At 50.9% G+C, this 18,636-nt stretch overlaps 1 protein-coding gene across 1 annotated transcript in view; it reads left to right on the plus strand.

Annotated features, from left to right (window-relative positions):
- The first annotated feature begins 1,792 nt into the window (after positions 1–1,792).
- Positions 1,793–18,636, plus strand: part of CHORDC1 (cysteine and histidine rich domain containing 1) — a 46,360-nt gene continuing 29,516 nt past the window's right edge. The window contains exons 1-7 of the mRNA XM_088449047.1: positions 1,793–2,075; positions 6,347–6,396; positions 6,485–6,541; positions 7,273–7,418; positions 9,030–9,133; positions 16,208–16,266; positions 16,970–17,040. Coding sequence (XP_088305173.1) covers positions 2,012–2,075; positions 6,347–6,396; positions 6,485–6,541; positions 7,273–7,418; positions 9,030–9,133; positions 16,208–16,266; positions 16,970–17,040 — 551 coding nt within the window. The 5' untranslated portion in view covers positions 1,793–2,011. The remainder of the gene's footprint in view (positions 2,076–6,346; positions 6,397–6,484; positions 6,542–7,272; positions 7,419–9,029; positions 9,134–16,207; positions 16,267–16,969; positions 17,041–18,636) is intronic.

Here is an 18,636-nt window from a genome sequence, read left to right on the forward strand (position 1 = left end):
CTCAGCCCACGTGGGAACTGTCAGTTGCCGGAGCAAATCAGCGGGCGCTCTACAGTGAACAAGGCCGCTGATTGGCTCACGGGACTGCAATGCCCCGTGAAGAGCCGAGAGCGGCCATTCGGGAGCTATGTGTATGTGTGACAACACACATACACATAGCTGTGTTCCGTGGATCGGGTAAGGACGTGTTTTTGTTTTTAAACACCCATGGATTACTGCGGAGACCAGTGCTAGATGTAGGTGAGTATGAAATCTTTCTTTGTAGGCCCATTTTTTTTGGATATTCTACGTGGAGAAGGGGACAGAACATCTGGTATAGGTAAGTATGTGTGAATGGGTAGGTGTATGTAATAAACTTATACTGTCATGGTGTGTGTGTTTTGGATTTTTTTTGCCTATTTATTTTACAGTGAAATTACACGTGCCGCATGTCTGCTGGCACTTGTAGTTCCACAAGTGCAAAATGGCAGGCATGCTGGCACTTGTAGTTCCGCTGTAAAGTACAATAGTGCTACATTATTTGGCCCCCCTATTACCCCCATACCCACCGCTCCAGGGGTATGGGGATGAGCCCCAGGCTTCAGCGTAAGCCTGTGGTGCTCGGGAGAGGGGGGACCCTTTTTTGGGGGGTTCCCAACTCCCCCGAGATCACCGGCTTGCGCTGACCGACTTGGGGTGTAATGCTTTGGACCTGGAGCCCCGGTGATTGGGTCTCCGGGCTGTGGCATTACACCCCGGTCGGTTGGGTCTGGTCTTAAATATAGGGGGTACCCCACGTCGTTTTTGCCCCCTATATTTAAAACCAGCACTAGTCCCTGCAGCCTGGTGTTGGTTTCTAAAATACGGTGGAACCCTACACATTTTGTTCCCCGTATTTTTAGAAACCACCACTGGCTGGCAAGCCTGGGGCTGGTTTGCCTTTGGGGGGGGGGAACCTTATGTCATTTTTTTTGTAAATTTTTGCTACTTTTTTTTACAGGTTCAACAAAAACGGGAATTTTCGGAAAATATTCTAGGGACCCCCCTAAAGATGTGTAGACATGGGGGATCACTATGGGTCCCCCATTTATAACTACTGAACGAAGTTGTGGTTTATAATTGCCGCGGCAAGTGCATAAATGCGACTTTGAAGAAAGTGATGCAGAAGAGCATTTAGAATTTTTGGGGGGCGAAAATAACTATGCCCAGCAAATTTGGGGTACTTGAAAATGGGGGTCAGCATATTTTATAGTTGCTAAAGTGCAAATTATTTTGTCCCTCCCCTGTGAGGGAACAAAAATATGACAGAGCCTGGCAGATTTTTGTTTGAAAAAATCTGTTGGTTGTGTTAAAATATCTGTCAGTGTATGGGCAAGATATCTGTTGCTTTTAAATTGGTCTATCGGTCAGCCAGATATTTTTATCTGACAGTGTATGGCCAGCATAAGTGTGTGTACGCAGCTTTACACAGGTTTTCATTTGTGTTAAGAGTAGAAAGTCCTTACAGCAGCCCAGATACTGCCCCACTTGCTTTTTGGACACCAACACATTTTTTAAGAGCTGGCCAGATACTGCCCCACTTGTTGGCAGGAAATGGCAGCGAATGCCCAGATACTGCCCCACTGGTTTTCTGGACACATTCTTTAAGGGCTGCCCAGTAACACACAGGCGGCGGCAGCAGCAGAGAGCAGACACACACACAGGCGACTTCACTGTCCTCCCCTTATTACACTGGCGGAGGGATCTGCCCTGCCGTCCATCAGTGTGACTCCGCCCGGCACATTGACGCTGCCAAACCTCGGTGCTGCGCGCGACCATCCGCCGCGCGTCACAGGCATGCGCACAATGTACCTGGCTGCGGCTCCGGGCTGCGCATGCGCGGAAGGTTCGCGAAAGTTCCCGAGCGGTGTCCGGCGGTTTCCGGAAGAAGAAGAAGAAGGGGCACCGAGGAGGCAGTAGCGCTACTATCCTCAGCTCAGTCCCAGGCTCCCAGCGCCGGTTACGGGTCCCCTCTCGCCTGCTTCGTGTCGCCATGTCCATGCTGTGCTACAACCGGGGCTGCGGCCAGCGCTACGACACGGACTCCAACTGCGAGGGTGAGATTCTGCCCCCCTCCTGTCCTGTTATCCTCCTGCTCCCTCCTGCCCTGTCACCCTCCTACCCCACCCCCAAGTGCTGCATCCTGTCCTGTTATCCGAGTGCCCCCTCCTGCCCTGTCACCCTCCTACCCCGTCTTCCTCCTGTTATCCGAGTGCTCCCTCCTGTCCTGTCACCCTCCTACCCCACCCCCAAGTGCTGCATCCTGTCCTGTTATCCGAGTGCCCCCTCCTGCCCTGTCACCCTCCTGCCCCACACCCAAGTGCCCCCTCCTGTCCTATCCGAGTGCCCCCTCCTGCCCTGTCACCCTCCTACCCCACCCCCAAGTGCCCTCTCCTGTCCTGTTATCCGAGTGCCCCCTCCTGCCCTGTCACCCTCGTACCCCACCCCCAAGTGCTTCCTCTTGTCCTGTTCTCCGAGTGCCCCCTCCTGCCCTGTCACCCTCCTACCCCACCCCCAAGTGCTGCATCCTGTTATCCGAGTGCCTCCTCCTGCCCTGTTATCCGAGTGCTCCCTCCTGTCCTGTCACCCTCCTGCCCCACACCCAAGTGCCCCCTCCTGCCCTGTCACCCTCCTACCCCACCCCCAAGTGCTCCCTCCTGTCCTGTTATCCGAGTGCCCCCTCCTGTCCTGTTATCCGAGTGCCCCCTCCTGCCCTGTCACCCTCCTACCCCGTCTCCCTCCTGTCCTTTTATCCGAGTGCTCCCTCCTGTCCTGTTACCCGAGTGCTCCCTCCTGTCCTGTCACCCTCCTACCCCACCCCCAAGTGCTCCCTCCTGTCCTGTTATCCGAGTGCCCCCTCCTGTCCTGTTATCCGAGTGCCCCCTCCTGCCCTGTCACCCTCCTACCCCACCCCCAAGTGCTGCATCCTGTTATCCGAGTGCCTCCTCCTGCCCTGTTATCCGAGTGCTCCCTCCTGTCCTGTCACCCTCCTGCCCCACACCCAAGTGCCCCCTCCTGCCCTGTCACCCTCCTACCCCACCCCCAAGTGCTCCCTCCTGTCCTGTTATCCGAGTGCCCCCTCCTGTCCTGTTATCCGAGTGCTCCCTCCTGTCCTGTCACCCTCCTACCCCACCCCCAAGTGCTGCATCCTGTTATCCGAGTGCCCCCTCCTGCCCTGTCACCCTCCTGCCCCACACCCAAGTGCCCCCTCCTGTCCTGTTATCCGAGTGCCCCCTCCTGCCCTGTCACCCTCCTACCCCACCCCCAAGTGCCCTCTCCTGTCCTGTTATCCGAGTGCCCCCTCCTGCCCTGTCACCCTCGTACCCCACCCCCAAGTGCTTCCTCTTGTCCTGTTCTCCGAGTGCCCCCTCCTGCCCTGTCACCCTCCTACCCCACCCCCAAGTGCTGCATCCTGTTATCCGAGTGCCTCCTCCTGCCCTGTTATCCGAGTGCTCCCTCCTGTCCTGTCACCCTCCTGCCCCACACCCAAGTGCCCCCTCCTGCCCTGTCACCCTCCTACCCCACCCCCAAGTGCTCCCTCCTGTCCTGTTATCCGAGTGCCCCCTCCTGTCCTGTTATCCGAGTGCCCCCTCCTGCCCTGTCACCCTCCTACCCCACCCCCAAGTGCTGCATCCTGTTATCCGAGTGCCTCCTCCTGCCCTGTTATCCGAGTGCTCCCTCCTGTCCTGTCACCCTCCTGCCCCACACCCAAGTGCCCCCTCCTGCCCTGTCACCCTCCTACCCCACCCCCAAGTGCTCCCTCCTGTCCTGTTATCCGAGTGCCCCCTCCTGTCCTGTTATCCGAGTGCTCCCTCCTGTCCTGTCACCCTCCTACCCCACCCCCAAGTGCTGCATCCTGTTATCCGAGTGCCCCCTCCTGCCCTGTCACCCTCCTGCCCCACACCCAAGTGCTGCCTCCTGTCCTGTTATCCGAGTGCCCCCTCCTGCCCTGTCACCCTCCTACCCCACCCCCAAGTGCCCTCTCCTGTCCTGTTATCCGAGTGCCCCCTCCTGCCCTGTCACCCTCGTACCCCACCCCCAAGTGCTTCCTCTTGTCCTGTTCTCCGAGTGCCCCCTCCTGCCCTGTCACCCTCCTACCCCACCCCCAAGTGCTGCATCCTGTTATCCGAGTGCCTCCTCCTGCCCTGTTATCCGAGTGCTCCCTCCTGTCCTGTCACCCTCCTGCCCCACACCCAAGTGCCCCCTCCTGCCCTGTCACCCTCCTACCCCACCCCCAAGTGCTCCCTCCTGTCCTGTTATCCGAGTGCCCCCTCCTGTCCTGTTATCCGAGTGCCCCCTCCTGCCCTGTCACCCTCCTACCCCGTCTCCCTCCTGTCCTTTTATCCGAGTGCTCCCTCCTGTCCTGTTACCCGAGTGCTCCCTCCTGTCCTGTCACCCTCCTACCCCACCCCCAAGTGCTGCATCCTGTTATCAGAGTGCCCCCTCCTGCCCTGTTATCCGAGTGCTCCCTCCTGTCCTGTCACCCTCCTGCCCCACACCCAAGTGCCCCCTCCTGCCCTGTCACCCTCCTACCCCACCCCCAAGTGCCCCCTCCTGTCCTGTTATCCGAGTGCCCCCTCCTGTCCTGTTATCCGAGTGCCCCCTCCTGCCCTGTCACCCTCCTACCCCACCACCAAGTGCCCCCTCCTGTCCTGTTATCCGAGTGCCCCCTCCTGTCCTGTTATCCGAGTGCCCCCTCCTGCCCTGTCACCCTCCTACCCCGTCTCCCTCCTGTCCTTTTATCCGAGTGCTCCCTCCTGTCCTGTTACCCGAGTGCTCCCTCCTGTCCTGTCACCCTCCTACCCCACCCCCAAGTGCTGCATCCTGTCCTGTTATCCGAGTGCCCCCTCCGGCCCTGTCACCCTCCTACCCCACACCCAAGTGCCCCCTCCTGCCCTGTTATCCGAGTGCTCCCTCCTGTCCTGTCACCCTCCTGCCCCACACCCAAGTGCCCTGTCGGCCCAATGCCCCCCCCTACTGCGCTGTCAGCCCGGGCCCCCTTCCTGCCAGTGTTCCTCCCCTCCTGCCCTGTCAGCCTGGTGCCCCCCTTCCCCTTCTGACCTTTAAGCCCAGACCCCCTCCCCTCCCGACCTTTAAGCCCAGCCCCCCTTCCCTCCCGACCTTTAAGCCCAGCCCCCCTCCCCTCCTGACCTTTAAGCCCAGCCCCCCTCCCCTCCCCGCCTTTAAGCCCAGCCCCCCTCCCCTCCCGGCCTTTTAGTCCAGCCCCCTTCTCCTCCCCTCCTGGCCTTTAAGCCCAGGCCCCCCTCCCCCTCCTGACCTGTAAGCCCAGCCCCCCCCCCCCCTCCTGTCCTGTCAGCATGGTGCTTCCCCTCCTGCCCTATCAGCCTGTGGCCCCCCACATCCTGCCCTGTCACCTCAGTGACCAGATTTAACCTAACAAGACAGAATGGTGGGGTGTCAGTTCCCAACTGCCACATCTAACGGAATCGGTATGTAACCACATACTGAGAGAGTTAGCATCCCCCCACTATACCTAACCGTATACTATCTACCATCATATTACTGGGGACAGGATTCCATTATGGGTTTTGTCGTGTGGACCATTTTTATTATATTCTGAGTCTTGTGAAACTGATTTCTTTTTCTTTTAGTTAATCTACTGTTGACTACAAGTAGCCTACAGGGGTTGTGGTGGGAGGTAAAATATAAATCATGAAGAGTAAATACTCCCATTAATTCATATATCTTATTAAGATCTGAAACACACAGGAGTTTATTATTGAGTCTCCCATATCCAAAATGCTTGGGGCCAGGGGTATTTTGGATAACGGAATATTCCGTATTTTGGAATAATTGCATTTAATAATGAGATATCTTGGGAATGGGACCTTAATATACACACAATGCATTTATGTGCTATATACACCTTATATACACAGCCTGCAGGTGATTTTATACAGTATATTCAATAATTTTGTGGCTCAAGCAAAGTTTGTGTACAGAAATGAGTCATTTATGTTACATATACACCTTATACACACAGCCTGAAGGTAATTTTATACAATATGTTTAATAATTTGTGCCTTAGACAAAGTTTGTGTACATTGAACCATCAAAAATCAAAGGTTTCATTATCTCAGTCATGCCAAAATTATTCCGTATTCCGGAATATTCCGTATTTCGGAATATTTGGATATGGGAGACTCAACCTGTACTTGTTTTATTTGTTCTTTATGTAGCCAGGGAAGAAATGCACCAGTTCATGTTAATTAAATGTATTCCAAAACTTATCCTGCATCCTGAGATTTTTTTAAAGTATATTTATTAGAACTTGGTGCTATATGTAACTGAATACTATGTGTTTTAGGTTCCTGTACCCATCATCCCGGTGTCCCAGTCTTTCATGATGCTTTAAAGGTACGTGTGATAGTGTTATCATTCCACTCCTGTTGGATTAACTCAGAGTGTGACCGTGTCCTGACTTGTCTCTCTTCTACATACACAGGGCTGGTCGTGCTGTAAGAGGCGGACAACTGACTTCTCAGACTTCCTTAGCATTGCTGTAAGTGTAGGCGGCTTTTGTAGTCAAAGCATTTCACGTTTTCTGCTCCTGCATGTTGTTGTCTTTGCTTTAAATGTTGCTTCCGAGCTGACTTTCATGGTCTCTGATTCCTGGAACCTTGCACTTCCATTCTTTACAAGTACAGCTAGCCATGTGTTACTGTTCAGTATATTAACGTCAAAGCAGAATAGCTGGGAATTCCATTGTTAATTGTCCTTCAAGAAGTAATTGAACTTCCTCTTAATTCGACTCAATGCTGAATTGTACTGTTTTTGTACGGTGTAGGCGGAAACCTAGTAACCAGTCACCTCACAAGGTGCTTCTTAATTGTGCGGTCACCCCTATGTTATTATCGCCCAAAATAACAGCTCAGCACAAGCTGATTCCAAATGCCTGGTAACAACATTGCAGCTGAATCGGGAATAGCGATGTAGAGCTTTTCTTGGTGTTTGTTTTTTTTTTAAAGCAAAAGTTCTATTTCAGATATCAGAATTTATTTCAATAAATTGCAATACTCGGCATATAGCGTTTGATTAGGCAAATTCATATCTGAGAGGAAGCTTCCTTTTTGATAATGAGGCTTTACTCGTTTTTTGTCGTTCGTGACCCATTTTGAAATCCAGTAAATGGAGGTGAAATGCGCCTGACTGTGGGGATCATCTCAGAAGAGACCTCGTTCATGGTTTGGTTTAACAGATATTTTTTTTTTTTTCCATTTTGGCTGTTTGTAGGGTTGCACAAAGGGGCTGCATAGTAATGAAAAGCCTCCGGAACCGGTGAAGACCACATCGGACAGGAAAGAGGTGGACTTAAAGCCAAAATTCAACGAACACATTATTCAGGCACCAAAACCTGTAGAATCCATAAAGAGGCCCAGGTGAGTCGGGAGCAGGCGTTGGACAGACAGTAAAGTGATGACAATGTTTGATCCAGGTCACACAATGCCAGAATTACAGAGCATTAAAAAATGGGGCTGTTTGATGTGATGGTGCATGTCCTTAGCTAGAAAAGCCTTATTAAGACACAGTGGGGGCGATTTAAATGTTCTGTCGGCGGCTTTTTTTTTTTTTTAAGACGCTCAACAGAGCAATTCAATTGTTGCTCTGTCAGGGCGCGATAGCCGCCAGCATTTCTGCACGCACTCAGGAGTGCGCGAGCAGAAATGTGTCTGAAGCACCCTGGTTAGGGCGCGCTAACCGCAGATAGCGCGCCCTAATCAGGACGGGTTTAGCCATTTTAGACGGCTAAACCTCGTCGTTTAGGCGGCGAAGAGGGCGATAATTAGCGCCCAGAACAATTGAATATCAAACTGGGTGCTCATTAATTATCACGTCTAAAAAAACATTTGAATCACCCCCAGTCAGTGTTTAATACTATGTGAAGGTCAGTCAGAATGATCTCATAGGTCCAAATGTAATATGGCGCTGGATTCTGAAACTGATTCTGAGATTTTGAAGAGTTAGCAGTCAAATTTAAAGTGGCAATATTTAGCAATGCAAAACAACTCACTGAAATTGCAGCAGTTTCAGAATCCTGCACTGTATTACATTAGTCCCATAGCCTACATGTAAACCATTCAATAAGGTTCTCAAACATGGTCCTCAGGACCCCAAACAATGCATGTTTTCTAGATCTCCTCCCGGAATCAAAAGTGAAATAATTAGCTCCACCAGTGGAACTTTTAAAACGTGTCAGTGAGTAATGAATACACCTGTGCACCCGCTGGGTGACCTGGAAAACGTGACCTGTGTGGGGACCTGAGGACCGAGTTTGAATTTCCCAAACTCTGACATTACAGTCCAGGTTTAAGGATATCCATGCTTCAGTCCAGATAATTACTATCTTATTTTACATCTGAGATGTTGGGATACACTCTCTCTTAGATTACAGCTTTATAAGAACCTTTACTTGAGTTGACAATGTTCTATTATAGCCCTCCTATTATTATTATCATTATTATTATATTTTTTTATATAGGGCGCCACAAGTGGCCAGCAGCGCCGTACATACAGTAAAAGGGTACACAGAACATTACATTACAATACAGTAACCAACTTATAAACAGAACACAAGTAACAATTAGCAACACAATTCTCCATACACAGTACAGCTAGAGAAGAGGGCTGTGAGACAGTGGGGAGGAGGACCCTGCTCCTAGGAGCTTGCAATCTCCTATATTGATGTTCTGTGCCAGGATCACCTGATAATGTTAAATATATAGCTTGTAATCATGATCTATTAATTAGGATGGGATACTTTACCGGGAGTTGAATGTTTGAGGTAGTGTGTGATGTGGATTCTCGGGTATAATAAAACCAGGTATTTCTATTAAAATCGACATTATTTTAGTCCTATAAAAATCACCTAAACTTTATTTACAATTGTATTATTTCGTCAGTATGAAAAATATTTTGTGTTTTTAGTCTGTTTAATAACCCCACACACACAAAGTCCCTTTGTCTAGCTCACCTGTTTGTATATATTTCAGTGCGGATGAGCCTTTGACCCAGTTACAGTTAAAGGTGTCTGCATCTCTAAAGCAAGCCCTTGAAAAGTTGAAGCTTTCATCAGAAAAGGATCAGACGATAGCAGGTATCTAGTATTCCAGCTCAGAGTAACATTAGTGGTTAAGTAATTACAAAAAATATATATAATATATGTGTGTGTGTGTGTGTGTGTGTGTGTATATATATATATATATATATATATATATATATAATATATGTTTCTACTTCAGGGTCCACAGGGTGACCTTGGGGTATAGCTGGATCCTGGATCCTCGGGCACAACGGAGTTAAAGCTTTTAGCTGCTCCCAGGATGCACTTGGGTCCAACCTCCCCTATACCCCGCCCCTGAGCCACAGGCACCTCAGTTTAAGATGGTGCCCGGCCGGAGTCGGGTCACCCTGCAGGGGGGGGGCTGCAGGAGCAGCCCCCTAAAGCTTTTTATTTAACTAGGTTGAATCTATTTTTACAATAGTTTTGTTCTCCAGAGCGGCAGCGCTGGGCTGTCTGTACAGACGCCCACGCTGCCGCTCCTCCCTGCTGGCGCCGCGACGCCAGCACTGAACTGGGGATCGCGGCGGGGGAAGCCAGAGTCTGTACTAGCCGGACTCTGGTTTCCCCCAGGACTGCTGCCGGAAGACGCCGGGGAGATTAAGGTAAGCCGCGCACCGCTGATTAGCGGCGGTGCGCGGGTAATAGCTTTTATATGCAGTCCCATGCCCCCGGTCTAGGGGACAGACCGGGGGCGCTAGCGGTGGCGGCGGGGCCCCCCCTCTATCGGAGGCATACCCCGTCAGACCACTAGACCACCAGGGTAAATTAAGCGGCAAGCGGGATGCCGCAACCTTGGGGGTTAAATATGCTAGCCAGGGGAGGAAGCCTTCCCTGTCAGCGGCTCCTCCCCTCAGCTCAGCGCGCCTTTCAGCTCGGAGTCTGGCGTCGCTGAGCTGCAGCTACTCAGCCACTCCTCCTCTGAGGTCTCCAGCGGCCATTTTCTTACTGGCAGCACAGATACTCTCAGGGAGCACGCGGACCGGTCCCCCTGTGTACCTCTCCCCCGACAAGGACAGTGTACACAGCACTATAGCCCTCCCAGACACTGAATCTGGGAGGTTGATTGTAGTGGAAAGGTGCAGTGAGTATATCTTCTCTGCATGGTATGTGACTTTTGCTAGTGCTGCCTGTCTGTGTCTTTTTTCTACTTACTGTCAGCCTATACCTATCCCTTTCCTTCTCCTACAGGTGTGCGGGGGAAGGGCGTTTCTACTGACCTCTCTTATATAGATCACGTATTTGTGAGGTCCGTCACATACAGTTGTGTGCTACACGGTGCCATATTGTGGGCTGTTGTTCAGCACACTGGTGAGTGCGCACGTTTTCTTCCTAAGTCATGTCTGAGGAGGAGATTGAGCACTCTGGGGCTCCGGCATTGTTCTCCTGCAGGCGCTGTTCTGCAGGAGTGGATAGGGAGGATTTGTCACAGGACGGCCTGTGCGGACGGTGCCAGGCGGTCCCTGGTACGTCTAAACCTCCCATGTCGCAGGAGCCACCATGGGCGATGTTTTCCCAGGTGCTGGTGTCCATCGCGGACCGTCTGTCGGTCCCGACTGCCGCCCCTACTAGGGCGTTGCCCCAGCCTGCCATCCCCCATTCCCCGGGTGTCCCACAATTATTGCAGACTCCCCCGGGGTCTCAGCCTGTTGGTCCCTATGCGGGGTTGCCAATGTATATTCAGTCCACCCCTGTGGCACAGCCGGCTGTGGTGCCGTTTCAGGCTCCTGTGACAGCTCCTCCACCCTGGGTGGATGCGCTTTCCCACACTGTCCAAGATTTGGCGGCAGCATCTTCGGCTTTTCAGTCGATGTTGCGCAGTGACGTGCCCTCCAGGGCGTCTAAACGCTCAGTCATGGCACAGGCTGCGCATCTTTCGGATTCTGAGGGGTCCTCGGATGATGGTGAGGTGCAGGATGACTTAGCCTCAGATGCCTCAGTCCAGGAGGTAGACACTAAGTCTTCCATCAATGTGCGGGCTCTGGTTAAGGCGGTGCGGGCCATTCTTTTGATTGAGGATGAGGCACCCGCTCCCAAGTCAAGGTATCCTAGTTTTAAAAAAGCTAAGGTTACTTCTACAGCGTTCCCCTTGTCTGATCAGTTGACTGATCACATGGCGGTGGCCTGGCAGACGCCCAGTAAGCGTTTCCTGCCACAGAAACGCTTGGCGTCCAATTATCCATTCCCGGAAGCGCATTGTAAGAAATGGGAAACTCCGCCTGCAGTCGATTCCCATGTAACACGCCTCATCAGGAGTGCTACTTTGCCATTGCCGTCTATATCCTCGCTGAAGGATCCTACGGACAGGAAGGTGGAGACTTGTCTAAAGTCTATTTATTCTCTCTCAGGGGCTGTAGCCCGGCAGTCCGTGGCCATCTCCTGGGTGGCCAAGGCCATTGAGGGGTGGGCCAACGCCTTGGAGGACACGTTTACGGATGAATCTCCGGATGTCCAGAGGGCGTTGTTAGGACAGATGAGAGATGCCGCCTCCTACATTGGAGAAGCATCTTTGGATGCTAGCCTGTTGACCTCTAGGGTTTCGGCGGCAGCAGTGTCTGCTCGTAGATCCTTGTGGTTGCGGTCTTGGAGAGCAGACGCGGATTCAAAGAAAGGCTTGGAGGCCTTGCCTTTTAATGGGGAATTACTATTTGGTCCGGACCTGGACAAAATAGTAGATACCCTGGCAAAATCCAAGTAAGCCTTCCTCCCTTCAGCTACTACACCTGCTAAGGTCCGGAGCTCTGCGTTTCGTTCCTTTCGGTTTCAGGGCAAGGCAAAGGGTCAGTCCTTCCCGAGGCAGTCCGCACCCAAGACCGCCTCAAAGCCAAAGAAGCAAGCCTGGAGTGCTAGGCGCCCTTCTTCCAAGCCAGAAGATAAGCCTTCTGCGTGATGGGACGGGCCTCCCTCTGGGGGACCCCAGAGTGGGAGGCCGACTTCTTCAATTCGCCCAGTGCTGGCACAATACCACCACGGATGCCTGGGTGCGAGAAGTGGTCTGGTCTCCCAGGGGTACGCCCTGTCTTTTCGGCACAGGCCGCCTTGCCAGTTTTTTTGCACAAGTCCTTCTCAGGACAAAACCAAGGCCTTGCAGGTTCAGGAAGCCATAGAGGCCTTGCTGACGGCGGGGGTCATTATACCCGTACCACAGTCTCAACGTGGGATGGGGTATTACTCTACGCTGTTTCTGGTGCAGAAACCCAATGGCTCTCATCGCCCCATCCTCAATTTGAAGTCCCTGAACAGGTTTCTCAGGGTTCCCAAATTCAGGATGGAAACTTTGCGTTCCATCATACTGGCGATGGAACCGGGGGATTATATGGTCTCCCTGGATATCCAGGACGCCTACCTCCATGTGCCTATAGCAACATCGCACCAACGGTTTCTGCGGTTTGCTATTCTCCACAACCACTACCAATTCAGGGCTCTACCCTTTGGTCTCTCCACGGCACCAAGGGTATTTACCAAGGTGATGGCGGTCATGGCGGCTCACCTTCGGAGCCAGGGGATACGGTTGCTACCGTATCTAGACGACCTCCTCTTGCTGGCAAGCTCCCCGGAGGTACTGATCCAGCATCTCCACCTGACGGTCGCTTGTCTACAGGCGCACGGCTGGTTGATCAACTGGAAGAAATCCTCCCTCATCCCATCACAACGGATGGTTCATTTGGGGGCCCTGCTGGACTCTCGTCAGCAACGGATTTTTCTGACTCCAGAGATGGTCTCCTCCTTACAGCTGCGGATTCACAGTTGTCTGAGCAGTGGCAGAGTGTCGGTGCACTCAGCGATGAGAGTTTTGGGGTCCATGGTGTCAGCATTCGACATGGTGGAGTTTGCCCAGTTCCATTCCAGGCCCCTGCAGGGGCTGATTCTTTCGGAATGGAACGGATTGCCACACAGGATCCGCTCTCAGATGCTGGTGTTGTCCTCGGAGGTGTGTCTGTCCCTAGCCTGGTGGCTGCAGACAGCTCATCTCCTAGAGGGGCGCCCCTTTTGGATCCCGGAATGGGTTCTGCTCACGACAGATGCCAGTCTCCGGGATTGGGGGGCGGTGACAGGCTCCTTGTCACTTCAGGGTCGTTGGTCGGCGGAGGAAGCGATTCTTCCCATCAACATCCTGGAACTGCGGGCAGTATACAGAGCCCTGCAGTCGTCCGGCACCGCTCTTCACGGAAGGGCCGTTCAGGTGCAGTCAGACGCCACCACGGTGGCGTACATCAATCACCAGGGAGGGACTCGCAGTCGAGCTGCGATGTCGGAGGTGTCCCGCGTCCTGGCTTGGGCGGAGCGCTATCTTCCAGCTCTCTCGGCAGTTTTCATCCCAGGAGTCCTCAATTGGGAGGCAGACTTCCTCAGCCGTTACGACGTGCATCCCGGGGAATGGTCGCTTCATCCAGAGGTATTCCAACTACTCGTGGACAAGTGGGGGCTGCCAGAGCTGGACCTGATGGCGTCCCGTCACAATCACAAACTGCCTGTGTACGGGTCAAGGACAAGGGACGCAGGCGCAAGTCTGATAGACGCGCTGTCGGTGAAATGGCTGTTTCAACTGGCTTACTTGTTCCCTCCGATATCTCTGCTGCCTCGGGTCCTGCGCAAGTTCAAACAGGACGGAGGCACACTGATCCTGGTGGCCCCAGCGTGGCCCAGAAGGCCGTGGTACTCCGATCTGCGGAGCCTGTCCATCGACGCTCCGTACGTCCTACCTCAACGGCGGGACCTGTTGTCTCAGGGGCCCTGTCTTCACCCGGATCTGGGTCGACTATCTTTGACGGCGTGGCTCTTGAGACAGCCGTCCTGAGGTCTCGGGGCTTTTCTAGCTCCGTTATTACCACCATGCTGAGGGCGCGCAAGCCTGCTTCCGCGAGGATCTATCACAGAGTGTGACACACTTACTTTCAGTGGTGCGAGGCCAGAAACTATGATCCCCAGGTGTTCCGGGTTTTGCGTATTCTGGCTTTCCTTCAGTCGGGTTTGGATTTAGGATTACGTCTTTCTTCACTGAAGGTACACGTGTCTGCTCTGTCGGTGTGGTTCCAGCGCAGGATCGCTGCTATGCCGGACGTACACACCTTTTTCCAGGGTGTTTTGAGAATCCAGCCTCCCTTTGTGCCACCTGTGGCCCCATGGGATTTGGCGGTGGTTCTTCGGGCCTTACAGGGTCCTCCTTTTGAGCCCTTGGAGTCAGTGGAGCTCAAGTGGCTAACTTTTAAAACTGTTTTCCTCTTGGCAATTGCTTCTGCCAGGAGGGTTTCAGATTTGGGGGCGCTTTCTTGTCGTCCCCCTTTTCTGATTTTTCATCAGGACAGAGCGGTGCTTCGCACTCGTCCTGATTTCCTGCCTAAGGTGGTTTCCAGGTTCCACATTAATCAGGAAATTGTTGTACCAGCCTTTCAGTCACCTGATCTTTCAGCTGGGGAGACTTCCTTAGACGTTGTCCGGGCACTCCAGGTTTATGTGGACCGGACTAGTTCTGTGAGGAAGTCAGATTCTTTGTTTATCCTCTTTGGTTTTCACAAGAGGGGATTGCCAACAAACAGACTCTAGCCCGTTGGCTTCGTTCTGTTATTATTGAGGCTTATATGCAGGAGGGTTTACCTGTTCCAGCCTCTGTTAAGGCTCATTCCACTCGGTCCGTGGGCCCTTCTTGGGCTGCTAGCCGTGGCGCCTCTGCTGTTCAGCTCTGTAAGGCGGCCACCTGATCTTCCATTCAGACCTTTTTGAGGTTCTATGCGTTTGACACCTTTGCCTCTCAGGATGCATCCTTTGGTCGCCGGGTTCTCCTATCACCACAGGAGCATCCCCGCCCTTAGTTGGACTGCTTTGGGACATCCCCAAGGTCACCCTGTGGACCCTGAAGTAGAAAACAAGAGATATGGTAAGAACTTACCTTTGTTATCTCTGTTTCTACGAAGTCCATAGGGTCCACAGGGCACCCGGCCTGACGCACCTGGCTTCATATGGGCTCTGTGACTGGTCACCGGTTTTCCGTCTCCCATTTCTGTGAGTATGGTTCTTGTGTGTTCCAGTCTTCCTTCTCTGTTTCGTCTCCTCCGACGACCTGGGCTGCTTACCAACTGAGGTGCCTGTGGCTCGGGGGCGGGGTATTAGGGGAGGTTGGACCCAAGTGCATCCTGGGAGCAGCTAAAAGCTTTAACTCCGTGGTGCCCGAGGATCCAGGATCCAGCTATACCCCAAGGTCACCCTGTGGACCCTATGGACTTCGTAGAAACAGAGATAACAAAGGTAAGTTGTTACCATATCTCTTGGTGTGCGTGTGCGTGTGCGTGTGTGTGTGTGTGTGTGTGTGTGTGTGTGTGTGTGTGTGTATTCTGAAATTGTCTGTAATTCAAAAATGTACTTGTTGTGGTCTTTGATCAGACGTGCCAGGAGGTCATTGTGTTAGACTGTAGCAGAGTCCGCCCTCCTGTACTGTTCTGTTACCAGCCATTTTTACACTACAAGAGGCTGCCCTTCAGTAGGGTTACAGGCAGAATATATGCTGTGCATAGAATAAAATCCCCATGCCAGTACAAAAATCACATTATCTTACACGCTATATATTCAGACCTGCTAAGCACTTGGCAGTATTTATATTCATGGTACAGATCCTTTTTATTAAGTTGTTTTTTGCTTTAGGCTTATAGATCCTACTATCTTTGCAATCTGTCCCTTCTCATTATCTGTTTAGGTCCTGGACACATTGCATGGTCACTCTTTATTTCGGCACAGTTACTCATGACCTTGTTATTGAAGTGTCTATGTCTATAAAAAGCATCAGCCACAGAGGAGATATGAGAAAACAAATTCTTTCCAAATGCTTGTTAGCTTAATCTATTGGTGCGAGCTGAGCGAGACCAGCGCTTCTCACCCACCCCGTGTGAGCACAGAGCCTCGTTTCATGGGCAGACACCATTACATTTTAGGAGCTAGCAAAGTATTTTCTTTCCCAATCCGAAGCTGCAGTTGGTTTGGCTTAATAAAGTGCTCGGCCTTGATCCTGGATTTACCTTCTGAAAATTACTTTTATGTGTTTAAATAAATTACAGTCTAAATGGGAAATTTTTTTACCGTAGTTTTTTGTATTTGATTTTTTCCCCTCTTTGCACATAGATGAAGACGCGGGAGAGCTCAAAATCGGAACATTTTGTAAAAATGGTGGATGCACTAAGGTACTCCTATAAATATATGGCCAGGGTAAAAAAGAATTGCCTTCAATGTGTAGGTAGTGAGTGTGCTGTATGCGGATGGTCTGTGTGTTCCATGCTGCGCTCTCTCTAATCTGCCTTATGCTGGCCATACACGCTACAATTATCGGGGCGATCCGCCTGATATCGGCGGATCGCCCCGATAATTGTAGCGTGTGTGCGGGCGACCGAGGGTTAAATATTGCTCGGTCGGGCATGCTGGATTGTCCAGCATGCCCGTCCGATGCGATATTTACCCGGTAACTGTCGGCCGCATCGGGCAGTGTATGCCCAGCGCGGCCGACAGACAGACGTTTCCTGTGTTCCTTCCTACGGAAGCAACAGGGAAATGTCTCCTCCCCCGGGGGCGGAGCGCGGATGTCGGGCTATACACTGTGAGATTTCTCTCACAGTGTATGCCGGCGACATCTGCGGCTGGCAGCCGGCCAGATAAAATGTCTGTCGGTCTGACAGACATTTTATCTGGCTGTGTATGCCCAGCATAACAGGGAAGTAGTGCTGTATTGCTCATTTGTCTTAGTTCAATATTGAAATGATAATGTATTCTTACACTTATTAACCTTTTATATAGTGCATACATATTATACAGCGCTTTAAAGGTTTAGTCAGTGACTGGTGTAATGACAATCTGCCCAAGATTCTTCATATATTTGTGCTTTTTCCTCAGTCATTTGCTGGAGCACAGAGCAATGAAGAGGTTTGTCAGTATCACACTGGCGTGCCTATCTTCCATGAAGGGTATGTGCAGACTCTGGTTGTATAAATCATTTGCATGTTAGCCTCTGCCATGTTGTGTTATTAGAGTCTACCTGGCTGTCTTTTTCTGCCCCTGCCATAACTAGAAACCAGGTTATGGGGAAAATAAACATTCATTTAATGAGGCCAAGGATTCAACTGAGCGAAACACAAAATATCAATATGTCTTTTTACGTCTTTATTTACCTTTTTACAATGGGGTTTTAAAGTATTTTACTTTATTAGGTTTAATTGCACTTTTATAGTGTACACGCTAGGCAGAATTAGCAGGGCGCCACGCCCTGCCCGTTTTGTGAATAAGAAAATGCGCCCAGCCCTTTTTACCATGCTAATAGGATAATCAACACCAAATTTGGTGTTGCTGAGCTCTCCGGTGCGTTCTTTCTTTTTAAGAATGTTCCAAACAGTTGATTTGGCCACACCTAATGTTTTTGCTATCTCTCTGATGGGTTTGTTTTGATTTTTCAGCCTAATGATGACTTGCTTCACTGATAGTGACAGCTCTTTGGATCTCATATTGAGAGTCGACAGCAACTGATTCCAAATGCAAATGTCACACCTAGAATCAACTCCAGACCTTTTACCTGCTTAATTGATAATGAAATAACGAGGGAATAGCCCACACCTGTCCATGAAATAGCTTTTGAGTTGATAGTCCCATTACTTTTGGCCCCTTAAAAAGTGGGAGGCACATATAGAAACCGTTGTAATTCCTACACCGTTCACCTGATTTGAATGTAATTACCCTCAAATTAAATCTGAAAGTCTGCAGTTAAAGCACATCCTGTTTGTTTCATTTCAAAGCCATTGTGGTGGTGAATAGAGGCCAAAATATGAGAATTCTGTCAATGTCCCAATATTTATGCACCTGACTGTATAATACTATGCCAACATTAGTGTCTACAACTCATAATACACTGCACATCTGTAGTGACGCATCCAAAATGTTGCCCTTCAGAATTAAAATGTTCCTTCTTGCTGATTAGCACCCGGCCCCTACACTTTTACCCATTTATTTCATGCTTATAGGGTTTTTCAGCCTGCTGGGCTGTACATTAGGCCTGATTCATTACAGATCACTATTGTGTTCATATAGGAAATGGACCTCAGACTGCACACCTAGAACATGTGTATATATATAAATGGAGGTGCTACCTGTGGAGACAACTGATATATGCACAAAAAGAAGTAGTACAGGTGCTCAACTCCAAATTAACTGATTGTATGTAAATAAATACATTTTTGCAATGAATAGAGGTATTTGGCATAATGCAAAAATGTATTTATTTATATACAATCAGTTAATTTGGAGTTAAGCACCTGTATTTCTTCTTTTTGTGCATGGATCGCTATTGTGATCGCGTCTGCGATTACGCATGCAGTTCTGCTGCGAAAATATGCTAATGAATGCAATCGCAATGCCGTCACAGTGCCAGCATAGAGACGGCCACTACCGCTATCTCACATCCGTAATACCTTGCAGTCATGCGTACACATCAGGAACATCGAGTAACATCGGACCCCCATGCACAGGTCAGGCCATACTCGGAAACTGCTAACCTCATCGCACTCAAGCTG

This window comes from Taudactylus pleione, unplaced genomic scaffold, assembly GCF_031769625.1.
Source record: "Taudactylus pleione unplaced genomic scaffold, aTauple2 ptg000478l, whole genome shotgun sequence".
Lineage (NCBI taxonomy): Eukaryota > Metazoa > Chordata > Amphibia > Anura > Myobatrachidae > Taudactylus > Taudactylus pleione.